At 35.5% G+C, this 19,404-nt stretch overlaps 1 protein-coding gene and 1 pseudogene across 5 annotated transcripts; one reads left to right on the forward strand and one right to left on the reverse strand.

Moving 5' to 3' along the window:
* Positions 1 to 504: 504 nt before the first annotated feature.
* LOC145578694 (uncharacterized) lies at positions 505 to 14,104 on the reverse strand. Of its 2 annotated transcripts, none has more exons than XM_081635992.1 (20): positions 13,745 to 14,104; positions 13,627 to 13,661; positions 12,434 to 12,555; positions 10,817 to 10,906; positions 9,989 to 10,108; positions 9,806 to 9,889; positions 7,944 to 8,021; positions 6,250 to 6,375; positions 6,006 to 6,095; positions 5,690 to 5,725; positions 5,550 to 5,605; positions 3,918 to 4,065; positions 3,200 to 3,641; positions 3,016 to 3,107; positions 2,318 to 2,855; positions 1,796 to 1,931; positions 1,620 to 1,661; positions 1,231 to 1,396; positions 1,043 to 1,126; positions 505 to 959 (listed from the first exon to the last, which is right to left on the reverse strand). In XM_081635992.1, exons 1-20 carry the CDS (start codon positions 14,044 to 14,046, stop codon positions 834 to 836), a joined length of 2,913 nt encoding a protein of 970 aa, XP_081492118.1. In that variant the 5' UTR covers positions 14,047 to 14,104; the 3' UTR covers positions 505 to 833. The 2 variants fall into 2 exon arrangements, with proteins under 2 accessions (XP_081492118.1, XP_081492126.1); XM_081636000.1 differs by having other exon boundaries at positions 12,434 to 12,571; positions 13,745 to 13,805.
* A 1,239-nt stretch (positions 14,105 to 15,343) lies between these two features.
* Positions 15,344 to 19,065, forward strand: LOC145592222 (F-box/kelch-repeat protein At3g61590 pseudogene; annotated as a pseudogene). Of its 3 annotated transcripts, none has more exons than XR_014102360.1 (3): positions 15,344 to 15,474; positions 16,613 to 17,979; positions 18,447 to 19,065. The product of XR_014102360.1 is annotated as an F-box/kelch-repeat protein At3g61590 pseudogene, transcript variant X2 (transcript). The 3 variants fall into 3 exon arrangements; XR_014102361.1 differs by having other exon boundaries at positions 16,613 to 17,950; XR_014102359.1 differs by lacking the exon at positions 18,447 to 19,065 and having other exon boundaries at positions 16,613 to 18,430.
* The last annotated feature ends 339 nt before the right edge of the window (positions 19,066 to 19,404 follow it).

Consider the following 19,404-nt stretch of genomic DNA (forward strand, 5'->3'; position numbering starts at 1 on the left):
ATGTTTTGATCATTGTAAGCATTTGCATAATATTGATTTTTACTCGTTCAAATAAAGGGTATAATATATCCATTATATTTTAGTTGTTTGAAATAGACTACAGTAAGAGATAGTTATGCATCCTGTGAGACTGACTGTTACATTCCTGTTTCTTAGGGATATCATAAAGTTCATGCTTTATGTGTTTTATGTATTTATTTGTAATATTTGGCCCAACTGCCCAAACAAAAGAAACAAGGTCATGTATTATGTAAGCTATATTTCAAATCTCCCACTTTTACGAAACATGTTTCAAAGAGTGTCATTTACAGACGGAGTACAAGGCATATCTATCACCTACTCCGCATTACTCCCACTGTCCCTTTATATTTGCACCATATGACTCTTAAAGCTCTTACATAAAGTGGGTATATGGTGCAAATAAAAGGGGACAGAGGCTAGAGGGAGTAGTATTCCCAAGAAAAAAGGCGCAAATTCCACCCTTGATTTTCCCCGATCCAAATGAAAATCACAAAACTACATAGATCAATGTTAAATCAAGCCTAGCAGGCTATGTTAAGCAATTTCCGCCAAACAATACATCAAAACAACCTAGAAGTATCACATTATCAAACCAGATTCAAAGGCAACTCGCAAATTATCATTTAATACAAACTTACAATTAACGTTCCCATCTTTTCCAAACAATAAATATAATGTATTCCAATTTCATTTCCTATGGAGCTAATTTCTACTGATCTAAAGGAGTGGAAAGAATGAACAAATTAGTCAAGAGGAATGATCGTGGCGACTTGCCTTCCATGAAGATCCTACAGACCCACAGTTTTGAGAATTTAATTCTGTTTGGAGTCATCTTCTACAGGGTCAATATAGTAAAGCGTTGCCAGACAAACAAGGACATCTGTGAGGATAAGTCCCACAACATCAAACACATACTTTGGGGCAAATAAACCCCATACCTGCAAGGCAGTTTGTACTCTTTAGTTCAACAAAGGCACAACAAATGAACCAAGAATTACTGGAAAAAAGGTGAAATCATTACCATCAAATGCCGTCTTTGTATTGTAACGCATAGTACCATACAGGCCACTGAAATCGTTGTCATACATCCATACATCAAATATACCTACCCATATGATGAAAGAAATTGATCAGCAACTAACAAAATCTATAAAACTGATTCCACAATGAGAGCATATAAACTGCACATTTGCATATGGGTCAACTTACTTGAGATAATTGTGCCGATACGGAGAGTTTGCTTTGCGTTTTCTCATTATTTGAATGTCTTTGAGTAATTAGAATAGGAAGACCAAAAATTGGTAGCAGGAGAGAAAAACCAAACGTGTCAATCGCTAGCAGAATTGCTTGTCTTACAAGCATGAACTCATCAAATCTGCAAATGAAGAAAAAACCACTCGTAAAGTTGCTTGAAGAACACATGATCAGTTAATGTGTAGGGGAAAGATGCAAGCAACTATTTACTTAACCAAAATTACATGCATAAGATCATTGGAAGCCAAAATGAGGGCTTCACATATCCATATCCTTCTCCTCTACGCATGTTATATTTCATAATCCATTTGCAACAAAATGCAGAGTTCAGAAAGTTTCCTCACCCAACAAATGCAGCACCATATCGAAGGCCATCAAACGCACACCTGTAAGAAGATGAAACACAGCTTTAAATTTTATTATTGGACAAAGATCAAAATTAATACAGCTTATTATAATCGCAACTCAACTAGAGTAGATTCCTACAAACAAATATTGAAATGAGCCTTCAGATCCCTACCAGTGACCGCTGCAGAAAAAAAGAACAACTGCAAGAAGGCTCCACTGAGTTGTAGGAAGAGAATAGAAAGTAACATTGCTTGAAGTGCCATCTGTAGCATCTTGCCATAAGTTCTCCAACCTCATGATGCAAAATGCTGGGAAATGGCAGACCAAATAAAATTATTAAGGAAATAGAAAACCGTGCAATCAATCAACTAGAATAATGCAGAATATTAAGACTCCTCTGATTCATGATACAAGGCAGTTAGCTGATTCCTTTTTATCCAAAAATATGAGTAATTCTACAAAATTAAATACAACATTAAATGTCACTTTATGGAATCAATATAGTATTACAGGTCATTTTGCAAAATCAATGCAACATTCTTTTTTCCTTTTTTTTTTTAGTAAATAAAAAATGTTAATTTAACTAATAATCTGAAATCTCAATACATAAAACGACTTGTACTTTGAATCAGAGGGAGTAAGCAATAACAAATTTAACTTTGCTAAAAGCTTCAAAAGGGCATGGCATAAGCACCTGCACCGACAGAAGTTAAAGCAACAACAGATCCTTGCTTTCCTGACAGTAGTATGATTGCAGAACTCCATGCACTTAACATGGCAATTATCTTACTTGTAAGGTCGTTTAGATGATACAAGGTCCTCTTTCTGATAAACAACTGATTAATCACTAAAGCCACCAATTGGGCAATTCCAACAGCATATATTACCCGAGGAATGTAACTTTTTCCAATGTACTGGAGTGTGACAGGAAGATTTAGAAGTTCACTATCTAGGATCCAGTGTAATGCAATGAGCGCATAACACATGATGGTTCCCAAAATAACATATTTTTGGACCCACTGACAAGAGTTGTTGCAAACGTATTTGAGCAACAGGTATGCCAGTAATAATAGAGCTAGTACAGAGACACTTGAAGATAGAGAGATCCCAAACAAATGATCATGGGTAGTCCCAAGCATTGATGCAACACTTGATAAATTATCAGCCTGCTTTGACAGCCCAAATTCCATAATAAATCTTAACGCAGAGACCAACAATAATAATAGAGCTCCCTGCAAATAAATGAATGTAGTAGTATCAGCATCAAAGGAATTGTAACAAAAAAAATAGTTGTGAACAATGAAGCTAGAAGGGTAAAGGTAGCAGAATTAATATAAATGCCTAATGGCCTATTTCAGCAGCAAAATGACCAACAAAAACAAATAGCCTTACTTCTAATAGCATCTGTGCCTTATTAATTGAATTGCGCAACTCAAGGATGACAGATGTTCCCAAGAAAAATAAGGCAACTTTTCCTTCTTCCACTGTATAGCACATTGAAATTCATAACATACAATGTCAAAAATGCAAGATCATCTGGTGCAACAAATCACATGAAAAAAGTACTGAAACTTACATATATAACTATTTGACAGGAAGCTGCAAGCTCTTATGATGACTGCAAAAATTGAAAAAACTAAACCAACAGAGGCCTCAGGGCATCTAGTAGACAGAGAAGACTCATAAAATGTGTTCATTCTCTTGATAGCAAATACTTGTACAAGAAGCGACAGAAAAATAATGCTCAAGCCAACCACCATAAGCTTCAGATTAAACTCCGTCCATTTGGAGCGAGCAAGGCCAATAACACTGTCAAGAAAGTGTGCATACATATCAATCTGCCTCATTAAAGCAGGGAATGATGAAGGGCAACTTTCATTCATGTGGGGCAGTGAACCTTTCACAACATGCAGCCAGTTCTCCTGTGCTTGAGAATACATGTCTGCCACATGCAATAAGTCCTCGGAGGGGAATCCAATGACAGATGATGCTGAGTACACATCAATATATCGCTTCACCTACATAAGTTTATAAAGCATTTAATTGTGGTCTAAAGGGAAATGAAAAAAGAAGGTAAATATAAGGCGATCAAACATATATATGATCAAGCTACTCCACCAAAACCAAGAGAATAGACCAAATATCCCTTCCTCTTACAAAAATTATAAAAAGATTGTACAATCAGTGAAGGCAACAGACAAGGAAAAAATCAGAGAACTTCAAATACATCTTCACAGAAAGCACATGTAAAAGAAATTTGGCACAGAAGTTAAAGTTAGACTGAAACCATCTACCTGCCAAGCGTTGATGCAAAGAGCATTCACATAATGCTGCATCCATCTCACTATGTTTGAGTCATTTTCATGACCTTCCATCTTAATACCTTGAGAAAGAAAATTTCCCGCGCCAAGAGAATACAATTGTGGATTTACACGCCCAATGCTGGAAAAGGATCCGATCAGAGGATTAAGTAATCAGATAATATTCAATAGAAAATACTACGGAAAGTGCCTACTAGGGTAATAATAAATTTATGCATTCTATATATTTGACTGACAAAAGATCAACAATTCATGCAACTTAAATATTCAGCGGTCGGGGATTTATTATTTGATTGAACCACAGAAAACAATGTAATGAACTGAACTAGGGAAGGGGCATTAAGGGTAGTCTAATAATACCTCTGTTTCACAATAGATGTAACGTCACAATGTTTTGACATTTTTCTTTGTCAAAACACAACTTTGATCATTAATGTTTGTATATTCATTAGTAAAAAATTATAGAAAAGTTATTTTTTGAAAATATACATTAAAATAAATCCAACAATATACATAATATTTATATACAAGTGAAAAATGTAGTCAAGGATATTAAAAGAAAGTAATAAGAGAGAGTAGGCATAGGGGAAGGAAAGTTGAATATTCTTGAGAGAGTGGAAATACTTAAGAGAAATCCAACCTCTTGGGTTTTGTCTAAGAGGAGAACAAACCACTCAAAAGCTTGTACCGTCTTTGTTATATATAGGTTTTAATGCCAATTTCACCATCTTCTGCCTTTAAGTTTCGGTTTAATTTTCTATTTCATAAGCTTTATTGGCCAAATAATCTTTTTTATCTATTTAGAATCATCCGCATTACGTTGGTTCATTACAAACAATCAGTTAACCCTGATTGTGTAATCAAATATGTTTGAAGTAAACCATAATTTACTCCCTCATCAGCTACAAAGGAGACGAGGATAAGCTAGATCAGCAAAATAGACAAGACTGTGTTCAAGCAATCATGATCATACATCAAGTCAAGATTTTTAGAGATTCAAATTATTAAATTGCATCAAGTGCTTCATGCTGAGAAATTCTAGTGACCATTTGGCTATTTGCTATATTAATCTATATGCAACTTCCACTACAGCATCACACTTGTTCTACATGTCATGACTCCTGAAGAGAGGAAAAGAACTTCAAGTCACATACTTATACATCTTCTCCATAATTGCCCCCCTCGGAGGATATTAATTGTGGTTGGTACTCCAATTTCTTTTCGAATTCCTTACTCAATTTTAAAATAGCTATCTGTATCAACTATTTTCCAAAGTTAATAAAAAGTCTAGCTCATCATTCTTGTCAGACACAGTCCTCAGGAAATCACAAAACGTTGGCAAATACGAAAGTCGTGCATGCTACAACCTACAAGAATAATTTGCAATTAGAGAAGCTCCTCCATCAGTGTTAGTAATTTATTTGCAATAATTAACAATTTTGCCAAAGTCAATCCTCTGTTAATTAAAATTTCTCCTTTAGTTTGACTAAATTATAATGGTCCTCTATAGATCATGTGTCACACAAAAGATCATAAAGTACCAGAACAGCATGTGTTAAGGAGATGCGTGAAAAAGAAAAGAGTTGATAGGAGCTTATATTACACCTTCCAAAAGGAAAAGGAACTCCAAGCATTGCCGATATAGTTACTGCAAAATCAAGCTGCAAATAGTAAATCAACTAAACGCTCAAAATACTATACTTAGATAGTACAGAACATCATACGGCATCCAATTATACACTAACCTGCTCAATGGTGCCAACACATAGCGGCTTTGCATCCTGAAACATAAAACTTCTTTTAGTCAGCTTTTGGTTAAAATTCTACACAAGTATCTAGTGAGCTTCTTCACCTTCCCCAACCACACCCAATACACCTCTGCTCAAACAGCATGCAGAAGTCATATACTGCCAATTAAGTAAAAGCAGATGGAAATAATGATGCATTGTGCAAGCAGAGATGAAAGTAAGACAAGTCATGTAACACTGCCACACTCTGAAGTTTCATTCATAAAGCTTAATGTCAGAGCACAGGTTTATGAATAAAGAAGAAAGAAATTACCACATTCAATCCACAAGATACAGAATCAAGCTCAGATGGCAATGAAAATGTGCCATTCTTGAAACTCATAGCGAATATTGATGTTTCGACCTGCATGACACAATGGACATCAGCTCTACATCATCTTGATTTGCAATTCACAGAGTCGTTACCAAGAAAAAAAATCCATTAATGAGAAATGTGCATCATTTCATTTTGTGAAATATAAAACACTATAATTCAGTGCTGAAACAAAATATCACACCTCCTCTGGGCTTCCACCACCATGGTCACCATTCAATGTTTGGCCATGATCACCCATCACAACCAAGAGAGTATTCTCATGGAGGCCACCTGCTCCTGACTGGCTCTTTAAGGCTTCTACAACTTCCTGTAAGAAAAACCACATAGAATCAGAGGGTATAAAAATGAAAGAGTAGGAAAAAGAAAACCTTCAACAGTCACTAGAAATTAACAGTAATCATCAGCAAATATCTTCCTAGAATCAAAAGTCATGAACATTCCCAGTCTTAATCTAGCAAATGAGAAGACAACAGACTCCACATGAAAAAAAAAAAAAAAAATCCATGCGCACAAATGAAGTTGTCGCTATCAAAGACTTACAGCACACTGGACATCCTAATTATTTTGTAGTAACCCATACTATTTCTTAATTAAACGATGCCGCAGACCCATAGCAACTCATGTATTTCAACAATGGAGCTGAACACAATTTTTTTTTTTTTTTTTTTTTTGGGGGGGGGGGTGAGGAATGGAAAAGTAGAAAACATGAAATCTACAACAATGCCAGATGGACACTAATCTAACAATACTAAATACCACTTACTATCTCTCTCATCTCCTTAAACACCGTGCATCCCCTCCACGCTGTAATTTAATACGAATGGTGATATAGGGGTGAGCAAAAAAAAATGGGTACCCAGTCCCGGACCCGGAACCGGTTTGGACCCGGCGGGTCTAGACTTGGAACTGGTCCCACCGGTTCCGGGTCCGGATCCGAAAATTAGGAACCGGTTGTAACCGGCTCCGGTTCCAATTCTTGAAAAATTGGACCCGGTACCCGGTGGGTACCCGGAACCAGTTCTTCAAGTCATCTAAAATTTTGGAATTCAGTAAAGAAATGAAATATTGGGCCTTTTTTGTTATTACCAGCCCACTTACTCACAACCCATTCATCTTATAAGGAGTACTTATTATTAAAACCCTAAAACTACTCTTCACCGGCCACCAAATGCACCATCTTCACAAATTTCACCAGCCACTATCACCTAATAATTCATCAACCACCCTTTTCCATATTCTTAGATCTATATCAAATTCTTTTTTTTTTTTTTAATTTTTTTTTTTTGACGAAAAACATATTATGAACATGTTCTCTCTTACAAATTCTCATTCATGGCATATGAAGAAGTCGGAACCACCACCACATCAACGGAGAACACGTCAATGTTAAGAGAACGAGAGAAGAGGTGATAGTTAAGGGCGGTGACCCGAAGAAGAAGCTCGATTATATACTAAATTATAATTTATATAGATTATTTGACTCATACTAATTTGGTAATGTATAATTCATGTATTGGTTAGACTTTAGATCTTAATTTGTTCATCTCAATATTCTGGAAATTTTCTATGGTTTCAAGTTTTTTTAATGGCTGGTCAACTATAAAACCGGGTACCCGGTTCTAGAACCAGTACCCACCGGTTCCGGTTCCGGGTCTAAAATTTTGGGACCCGGTTGATACCGGTTCCGGGACCAGTTCCAAAATCTTAGACCCGGTACTAACCGGTTCTGGGACCGGGTCCTTAGTTTTTGACCGGGTATCCGGTTTTGCTCACCCCTAGGTGATAGCATATCTCAAATAAAAAACTTATTTAAACACATAGACCCTTTTACCCTTTATATAATATATGATTATATATAATCTTTAGTAACCTGACCTCCATTATACTGTTATACTGCTCCAACTTTTGTATCATAGGCATTGTATTGACTCCAAAAATGTGCCCAGCATGATCCTGGTACAGAAAAAGATCCAGATGCCATAAGATGTAAATAATTTACATACAGGGATAGACTGAAACTCCAGGATGACAAAAATTATACCATCACAAAGACAGGTCATAATGTAACGAAATTCCAAATATATTCTAGGAGGTTTTGGAGAGTATACTTTAGACCAGCAAAGAGGCTGCTTCTATAGTGTAAAGTAACAACATTACAATCAACTATAGAGTAACAGACCACACTAATAGTCAGAGTCAAACAAATGGAATTTTACCCTTAAAGGGAAACAGCCTAAAGTAACCGAGGTTTGGATAAAATTAGTTCTACTCAGAAAATTTCATACACTATAAGCTTATATCAGACAAAATTAGTTCAGACAAATCAAGTTCAGATGAGAAAAGTTTATATCCTCCCCGGCACCTGAAATGCACCAACCAAAGCAAAAGATATGAAAGTTTGCTGTGCTACATTTATGCTAGGCAACAATGTGACACCAACAAAAAGACTATCAATATCATTTATACATTTATACACAATTACATCTTCCTTCCGTTAAGGCTTTCAATGATGTCATATAATGCAATCATATATCCTCTTTGGTTAGAAAACATTATTTTATTGTATTCAAAGATGGTTGGCATGAAGTTCTTGTGAACTTTACGAAGCATATTTTAGCAACAACAAACTAGACATAGAAAGTTCAACAACATTTTTCAGTATATCCGATATGGAGGATAAATAATGGGATGCAACTGCACAAATGTGTATCGAGGATTGAACTCCAGTTAATTCAAAAGGATCCACAAGTTTTGCTAATTTGCAGTTTCTAGTTGCTGCATATTTAGATGTCCAAGTATGTACTTCAATCAATATAAAGAAGGGTGTAATTTGTTCATAAATTGTATTTAAAAGTCGGACTAATACAGCTTCTAATACTTCAATTTAATATTTGTACTACAAGTCATAATATAACTTCTAATCTCGATTAATTCTACTTAACCAGAAGTGTGTAGTATCAATAGAATACTTTCTGTGCCACTAATAGAGGTAAAAAAAAATAAATAAATAAATAAAAATCAACCAAAAGAGCAACAATGCTCACCTTAACAAGGCCTGGGCCTAAGTCCAACATCATGAGTCCAAAAATACAAACCAAACACAAGCTTTAACTCCAAAATAAACCCATAAAATGTTTAGCTGCACATCATAATGATATCCTCATTTCATTCAGCATTAAATCTCTATGCTTTTGAAGAAAAGCCATTCTCTAGCGCCTTAACTCCACAGTATAGGAGTCCCTAAACATATGATCCTAATTAGCCGATTTTCTCATCATTGGATAATTGTAATTCACATATTTAAGAAGCTCCTTTTAGATGGGATTGTCTCAACTAAAAAGACAGTCTTCTCCCTAATCACCCTACCATCCTCCCCTTAAAATAACTTCTCCTTTCAATAACTATCTCAATGAACATCAAAGAATTCAAATTCCTTAGTTTGTCTACTTTTTAGCAATTGCCTTATACTACTCTCTATATAAGGCAAGTAAACAAACAGGAAAGAAACTCCGTAACTCTTTTAGCTGTCACTTACAAGGGTGAAAATTTTTCACGGATAAAAATGTATTACTTGTTCACTATGAAAATCCTGCCTTCAATACAAAATTTTGTAATAGTACAAATGTATGAATTATCTGATGCCTCTAACATAAAACAGTATCTGGCTGTATGCTCCTACTAGCCTGCTTAAGACAACATGTTAAAGCAATTAATTTGTAGAGTAAGGGATAACTTACCACTCCAAGAAAGTGTGCAATCAGCACATCCCAATCTTCATCATGAAGCGATGGAATTAAGTGCTCAATACACCCATTGTCAACCTAACAAATGGTATCGAAAGTTAGTAGCTTCACAATTACAAACTTGCATAAAATGTTTACTGGAAAATGAAGATAAATTGAACAATGAACATAACATACCGTATCAAGGTCTTTAACATTAAATGAAGGATACGGAAAAGATTTCTTAAAATGGTGAGGAAACAGCTGTAGCCATGTATCATCACCCATCATTACAACCCGCTTTCCATTTTCCACTAACTGCACAAGTCCAATATCAACTCTTGCTCAGAAAATAAACAAAATATTTTTTAATGTGGAAGAGTATAGAAAGGCCACCATTAGGCCCTCCGTTATAGAAGGGTAAGCACAATTTGTGTCAATGGAAATGGGTAACAAGACCAGCCTAACCCCTTAGCAAGAAGTCCACAAGTTAGAGACTATGACACCAGAAATTAAACTTGGGTCTCAGAGGTGAAAGGGATAAAGTATTGTAATCTCGACTGAGCTGATTTAGTTAAAGCTAGACGCATACACAAAAAGAGAAATCTAAAAAATATCGCAAGAGTAATAACTTACATGTTGATCCCCTTTTCAAAGCTCAAGTGGGTAACATGAAACTAATTATTATTGGTAGAAAAAGGATGATTAAGTGACATATACAAAATACTCCCTATGTTTCTATTTCTATGCCCCATTTGATTTTGGCAAAAATTTAATGTTTGATTGGGAGGATTTGATGAGAGAATAGAGTGGTGAGATCATACATAGTTAATGAGAGTAAAGTGATGGTCTGATGGAACCATATGACTATAAATTGGATGAATTATACATCTATGGACATCTTATAATGAAAAACGGGCAATACAAATACGTACAGAGGGAATATAAAAAAATAACAATAATAATAAATAAAGATAAAAAAAAAAAAAGAAGAAAGAAAATAAATGGGAAAATAAATATTGGAACCTGCTGAATAAAATTATCTTCAACGATTGCAGGAGCACCAAAGCTATTTCCCACATCTACGAATGTTGGCAATCCACCAGTTGTCAAGCCCTAGATAACAGCAAAGAACAAAGATGGTGATAAGCTGTAATTCATAAATTGAAAGAAATTGAATTCAACAATTTATATGTAGTCAAAATTGAAGCCAAGACAGTGCATACTCCAAAAAAATAATACTTCGTACATATGATAGCACAAGTATCCACTAGAAATTCATAAGCTGATAAGCTTAATAGCCTTGACCAGATCCAGCACCAGTAAGATCTGGCCAACAACATGCCAAGTACTCATGTTTAGCCTATTCAAGCAGAAACATGCAAAAAAACCATAAATACATAGCAACATAGCATCCTCCTTTTCCATGTCCTTCTGCCGTAACTCTATAAGGCAACAACTGTGTTACAAATGGAAACCCATAATCATATATGCACACAATAAAATGTGAGAGTAGAGAATTGACTCAGTACAAGGAGATTCTGTTTGTATGCAGCCAGATTTTAGTAAACCTACACTAAAAAAAGGCTTAATAAACTTAAAAGTCAACCTTTATTCATTTTGGACTGTAGAAGTGCAATCTGCAAATCTTGAAATCAAAACTGAACATAATGCTGAAGAGAAGCTCGCGAAAGGAAGACATCTTTCTCCATAATTCCACATTTATCATTCAGCTCCTATCATAAAGATTTTAACTTGGATTTTTGGTTCAGAAAAACCTCATAAGGTTTAGCAGAACAAAGGTAACTCTTTTGCTGAGTTTGCGTGACTGTCAATTTCTATGACTCCAACATGATCATATATAGAGACATTACATTTGTTTCCCTCTAAATTCTGTTATATTTGCTGTATCAGATAGCCTCACTTTGTCACATTCTTGCATAATCAAAAGAAAGGATTCCCCCAATCCTAATCCTTGCCCCAACATTACAATTGTTGATGTTAGCTATATTTGGAAGTACAGGATTACTTTTCAGACCAAGCTAGTTACTTCCACATAACATATTTGACTTATAGGTGCCACGGGTACATTATTGCTAGGCAAGCTCATGTGATAGTTTCACGTTCCATTAAGTACAATTACAATGTTATGCAAATCACAGACTCACATTATAATATGTTGAGGTTGAAAAGTTGAGGTCCAAAAGTCCTCAAGAATCTTTGAAGTCAGAGGAGATAGTACCCAGGCAACCAATTTAAATGTGCAAATCTCATCCCTTGAAAACGTACGCATCACAAAACAATGGTGAAGACAGAGATACTCATGCAACCAAATTTTTATGTGCAAGACTAATCCCTTGAAAAAGTACACATCACAAAACAATGATGAAAATAGAAAGTGCACCCTATTTCAGATAAAATCAAAAGAATCAAATTTTCAAATGATTAATAATCCCTGATCTCTTATCTCTTTCAAAACCAACATACTTCCACCCATAAAATGCTCCAAAATATGACCTAGCAGATCTAGGTAAATAAACCTCTCAAATAGGATACCACGTCAAAAAAAAGTTCCAATAAATGGAGAGATGCTAAAGATATAAAGGTTCAGCATAGATATTGATAAAATGCAATATTCTTCACCTTCAAACGCTGTAAACTAGTTGTAGGAGGGTCAGCAATAGCTTTGAAAATCCTAGATGTGGACCCCTCCTTTGCTGCTAGATTTTGTATTACTTGTAACTTGTCCATCCATGGTTTCTTCTCTACAGAAACATATAGCTAACACTTAATAGAGTGCTAAAATTGTCCATATATGATATTAAAGCATGAAAGATAAATGAGTTACAAGACTACAGCTTGTAGACCAGATTCAATTTTACACATTCTTTAGATTGCTAAATTTTACAGGGTTGAAAAATAACATGACCAGAGATTACAATATCTCACTGCAGCATCACTATATATTTTAATATAACTTCAATCTTCATACATCTGAAAATAATTGTCACATTGACCACCATATCTTACATAAACAAAAAACTGAAAAGAGGAATCACTTTTGCCATTAATTTCAAGTGTCATGACATTTCAAGCACCAAAAACTACAGTAAGGGCTTGTTCACATTTACTGAACGGAAGTGAACTAAAGCGATTGGAGCTGAGCTGAACTAAAGTGAGTTGAAATGAATATTTTATGAGAGAAGGAAATTAGGAGCTGAACTGAACTGAAATTAAGCTGAAGTGAACAGGCCTAACTATAAGACCCTCTCCAATGGTGAAGTGAACAGGTCTAAGAAGCCAATGAAGCGTCATGAGTCTCATGTTATTAAATCTATACAAACATAAATGAGATGATTTGTAAGTTTCTCGTCCAACCATTTTGGCAAATTTTTCTCTAAAATTGAGTAGGAGAGGTGTGTGTTGGTAGCTTCGAGCTTTTGAGAATTTGGCCTACGATTAATTACTATTACTGTATTACAGGAACTATGACATCCAAGTACTCCAAAATGGTAAGCTCGAATTCTATTTCGGAACCAAAGAAGTATATAACTTTGCTCTACGAGCTTTTCAACTTGAAACGCATAAACAACTATAAATCACAAAATGTCCAATGTTTCAGATTCAAGCACACATTATCAATCGAAGAAGCAACCAAAAGTTGTGTCATTTTTAATTTTAGGCTTATACAAGTCCAAATTAAATAAATAAAAAGTTATACTGGATAAACAAATGCCAAAACATAGTATGATAGTAGCAAACTTCCAAAGAAATTCCAAAAAAAATAATATTCAGCTTCATAATTTGGGGCAGAATTACAATACAAATCTACTAACCTGGAAAAAAGCTACTTGGCGCGACAAAATCAAACCTGCAAAAAATCAAAAACCCTAAAAAAACGACAAAATTTACAGCTCAAATCCAATGCTAATGAAATTAATTCACCGTAATCACCTCAAAGCGTCGAAAACGATAATGACGAGACGATCAACAACCGGTTTAGTCCAACAAGTTTGATTACTCCCTTGAGCAGAAGACGAAGACGAAGAAGAAGATGGAGAAGAAGGGATTGATGATGAATCGAAGCAAGGAGAGAGAGAAACATCGGAGCAATTGCTGTAGTAAGGTAGTTCAGTGCGAGTGAGAAGAAACCCTCGAGTGAAGAGAAAAATGGCGAGGCAATGGATGAAGAAGATGAAGAAGAATGGCCATATTAGTTGTAATTTTGTTGGTTTTGATCGAGTTTTCGGCACCATTTTTGTGGATGTTCAGACAACAATGGAGTTCATCAGATTTCTGGAAAAAAATTCAAACGAAGACGAGACTCTGCTGGGTTAAGACTGTATTGTTGTTGTTACTGCTTGTTTGGTACCGAAGGAAGTGAATGGGAATGGAACGACTCAACACAAAAGTACTCGTATGATCGTATCAACATTGAAAAAAAAAACACGAAATCAACTTTATGTATTCTTTAGATAAATTGGTCAAATTACGCAATTATCCACGTGTTATTGACCTTGCTGTTATTGTTTAGGGTTTTTGTACTTCGTTTGAAAAGTAAGCTCGAAGCCTGGAATGTTGCAGTTAACTCACTTAAGTGGCATGAGCACCTACAAAACAACTCTAGTAACCAATTATAAATAGTGATAATGTGGTTATTGGCCATGAGCCAATGATGCAAGTTCATCCCAAATGTACCTTTATTATTTCCAAGGTTTTTAAAGTTTTATGGGAAAGGCTGCAGTCATCTGGCACGAGCACCTGCACAATAACGTATACTCTGCCGATCAAGTTAGTAATTGGAAACGGGGTTTTTAGAGAGAGAAAGGAGAGCAAACATTTGGTATTGAAAATTAATGAACATGTCCCATTAATTAAGGATTGGAGTATTAATAGGATTATACGATAGCATATACTCTTACGGTTTTGTGCCCTAATTTGACGACTATTGATTGGTTGCCCAGTATGTGTGTAACACGTGTAATAGGATAGTGCCATTTTTTACATCACCTCTAAGAAATAAAAATTTAGGCTTAAACACAAAGATATTTGAAACAATATGAATATGTCATGTTAACTAAAAAAACAGAGGAAGTATTCGTATACTTACGAGTATTTATTGATACCTTAAACATACACATATATGAATATGTGTCATCTCCTTCTTTAATCTGTGTGTATGCGTTTCATGATACTACTTTATACGGAGTAGTCTATTGTCCGTTCATGCCTTATACATAAGATTAAAATAAATAGTCATGTACTCGTGTTATGTATGATTATTTGATTAGAATTTTCTTAGTGAAATGTATAATTCCCAAATATTACGAGTATCATCTTTTTAAATATAATTTATAATATTATTATTGATTAAAGATATATAATTAATAAAAAACAAATGTGCCGATCAAGTTGGACCACTTAAAAAATACAAAATAGAAAGTACAATGTTTTGGAGAAAGAGGGATTCCTCATTCCATATTGATGGGCTAATAAAGTAATAAGCCACCATATAAGCACCAAGCCTAACCAGATGAAAATGAAAGGACACTGAAAAAACTCAATATAAAATTATAAATACTCCACACTTTATAGGATGGATAATGTTTCATAAAGTGTACTACAGTATTTCATTCCTCAGTTCTTGTTGCCGCCGTCCATAATCGCCATTCTCCGATCATTTGGTATGTAATTCTTTTTTCTCAAATTCTTGTATTTTTTTCCTGGGAAATTTCTGCTCTTGTTAGAAATCATCAATTCATCTTCAACCTACCGAATTATCTTTTTGCCCCCTTTTTGTTCCTGTAAATTTATTATCTTTGGTTGATTTTGGTGTTAATTAGTTCATTGCAATGAAAGGAACATGATTTTTAATATGAGTTATTTGTGGGTGATTGTGTGTTTACTGTTTAGGTTCTCCTAATTGAAAATTCTGCCTTAATTCGACCAGAAATTGAGTTAGATTATTGAATCAAATGCATGGTAATGAGAATCAAGCTCCAAATCGATAGGTTTCATTCTTATTTTAACCCAGTTTGCGAACCGAACGTTTCTGATTGTATAATAATGTGGGTTTTTGGTGTTAAAATTTGTTTGTTATGTTATTGATTTTATTAAGAAATCTATATTGTACTATGGAGTAGTAGTTTATTATAATTTTCTTTTCATGCAAAACTAGTTGGTATTCGCTTTTTTGTCCGTTCAATGTCATTTGTAATGCAATTTTTTTAGTATTGTCCATAACCCCATACCTTATGGTTCGGTTATGGTACCGCGAATTTCATGTATTATTTATGTGGAACGCGCATAATTGAGCTCCTAATCGTTGGTGAAGGATGGGGTGAAATAGATGGTACTAGAACATTGAACACAATCTACCAAGGGGTTAGTGAAGTGTTATAACTGATAAGAGTTTCAGATCTTTGAAGTTTCTTGAATGAATGTCTGCTTCTTACTGCTATAATGTTGTTTTCGTTTATTGTGTTGGTACATTGGTGTTAGAAATTTTAGGTGTTGCATGGTCATTAGGTGCTATAATCACGATTGTGCAACTTGGGACCAGTTTTTTTTAACAATCACAGGAGCCATTGGAAGTTCTTTAATCCTTTTGAAAGTTGTTTCTAGATTTGAAACATTGCCAAGAATTTCTTGACTAGATGTCTACTTACAAACTTCTGGGTTTTTTGCCAATTTTCCTTGAATGCTATTGTGCTATCCAAGTGATAGTTCAATCAATTCTTTGATGGTTCATTGTATCTTGTGATGCCTCAATTGTTTTTTTAGCTGTTTTTCTCCTCACCAATACTTACGGTTTTTTTGCAGTTTGACTCATGGAGCTAGAACCATCTTGGGAGGATCATGATTGTGGATACTTGTCAGTCAGTAAAGAAGACCATACAAGTGAACCTGATGTGTTTGATTCTTTGTTAGAATTAACTCCTATCAATGATGAAGAAAAGGATGTTATCTGTATTAACTCCATTCTCCCAGATGATATTTTAGAGCGAGTTTTTGGACACCTTCCAGTTTCAACTATTATTAAAGCTGGTTGTGTATGTAAGAAATGGAATGATATGTTGCAGTCTGAAAGATTTATACAGAACCTGCCAAGCACATCACCTCAAAAACCTTGGTACTTCATGTTTACTAGCGACTCTGATCCGCAAGGGCATGTATATGACCCTATGCTTTTGAAGTGGTACAGATTTGAGATCCCTTATGTTGAGATGCCTAGTTGGAATCTGTTTTCATCTTCAGGTTTAGTATGCTTTATGGATAATGACTCTAGGAGAAAACTATATGTTTGCAATCCGGTTACAAGATGTTGTCGAAAGCTTGCAGGGCCTTATGGTACAGAATTATCTGATTACTGTGCCCTTGCAGTCTCATTGGATGAATCATCACGAAAGTATACACTGGCTATAGTGAGATCTAAACAAGCTCCTGGAGAACAGGCAGATTGGGGTCTCTCAATTGATGTTTATAGCTCCAAAAATAAGTTATGGTCATCTCTTGTGGAGGTTAATTTACAAGCTTGGAGAAGTGGAGCTGACAGTGTGATATGTGGTGGGATTCTGTACTTTGTGGTGTATCTAACAAGGACACTGGGCTTTATTAATTCCCACTATGGTGTGCTGGCTTATGATCTTGCTTCTGGGTCCTTTGACCTTGATGTGGTTGAACGCGTGATTCTGGCGCCTTGTCCTGTCACATGCATGCGGTTGATGAACATTAAAGAAGAGCTTGTTATGGTGGGAGGGATTGAAAAACAAGGGAGATCTGGTGTGATCAAGGGCATTGGTATTTGGGTTCTTAAAGGGAAGGCGTGGGAAGAGGTTTCCCGTATGCCAAACAAATTCTTCAGAGGATTTGGGGAGTTTGATGATGTCTTTGCCAGTAGTGGTTTTGACAATCTCATATACATTCAGGGCTATGGAACTCCTGCTCTTCTTATGTTTGACATGACTACAAAAGAATGGAGGTGGTCACACAAATGCCCTGCCACCAAGAAGTTTCCACTCCAGCTGTTTTCTGGAATTTGTTTTGAACCCCGGTTTGATATTTCTCCGTGATTTGGGATCATTTCTTCTTGACTCTGCTAGATTTCTACAGTACTCATTTCCATCAATACGCGAAACATTAGCATCCAATAATGAGCAGGTGGTACCCTCCTCCATTCGTTCCTCACGGTAAGTGCAGGCAGTTCCTTAATGATGGTACATTCCGTGTAGTTGAGAGTTGGTGCTGCATTATGTTGCTGATGCTTCTTGTTTCCTACGTAGTATTTACTGAGTTCTATAACTGGTGGTAGTTCTCCAGGCTTTGAACCATTGTCTTCTCGTACAGAGACCAAAAAAAATTGCTTCCTAGAAACCAAAATTTGAAAATGAATTGTGGTTCAAATGTAATTGCTAAATGGAATTTCAGAAACAATTTTGAGCTCTTTTTCTCATTTCATTTCTTTGCTTTAGGGCAGTTCATTAAAATTGGAGTTTGAGGAAAACTGTGATAGGGTTGAAAAAGTATATTTTTTATACTAGTATATCTTTAACTTTTGAATTTATATTGGCATTTAATAATTTATGGGTATTATAAGTAATAAGTAATTTTCTTTTCTAGACACCAGTTATTACTGTTTTTATTTATTTGTTCGTAGGAAGGAAGGATTTCGGCGTCAAAAGTGATTTTATTACCGCTTGGATTAAAAGAAGCAAAGCCCACAAGCATGATCGACTCACTTGTGTCTCAAACCATCAAGGACTTGAATTGAGCCACATGAGCTTTGAAGTATCACAATCTGCCACTTAACAAATCAGAGGGGAGAGAGTAGCTCAAAACTTTCATCACTCTCACGAGTGAGGTGAAAGCAGCCTTGAGTGATTTTAGCGTAACACCAAGTGAAGGCTTATTTCCTGATTAAAATGGTGTTTCATTAAAGCTCAGCTTCAATGGGTCGGTTTGCAACCATTCATCCGCGGCAACTTTCAGGTTTCATCATCAGGGACAACATGGTATTCAAATTAAAATTTCATTCTATAAGCCACGCCTTTCCTTAAAGGTATTCACATAGCTTCACAACATGGTATCCTCAATAGTTCAACTTGAGGGCAACAACTTTGTCCAAGGCGTTAGGTCCATTCCATGGGAGATCAAGCACGTCATTAGCAAATGTTGTTCATCTAGTTACTGTACTGAAAACATGGATATTATTCCTTGTAATATCTCTAGTTTAATTTCCATTCTTTCTTCAAATGTTTTGGGAATTCCCTTCGTGATGAGGGCTTTTAATGCTTTAACCCTATTATTACCTTAAGAATAAAGAAAATCAGTAACGAGTATAAAAGTATTGATCAAGTAAAGTATGATTTACATAACCTAGTGATTAAAGAAATTAAGGGCGTGTTCGGCACTAGCTTTTGATAAACTGAATACTGTAGGATGAGGTGGAGTGGAGGCTGAGGAGCGCGGGGGAGAAAGGATTGGGACAAGTTTTGTTCCACTACATGCAATCTTTAATATTTAATGATTACACTTTCATTTAAATGCAATATTCACACCAACACCCACCAGGCCACCATACCGCCATTGTCCTTGGGGTAGTAGGGTAGGTCATC

This window comes from Chenopodium album, chromosome 2 (assembly GCF_948465745.1).
Source record: "Chenopodium album chromosome 2, dcCheAlbu1.1, whole genome shotgun sequence".
Classification (NCBI taxonomy): Eukaryota; Viridiplantae; Streptophyta; class Magnoliopsida; order Caryophyllales; family Amaranthaceae; genus Chenopodium; species Chenopodium album.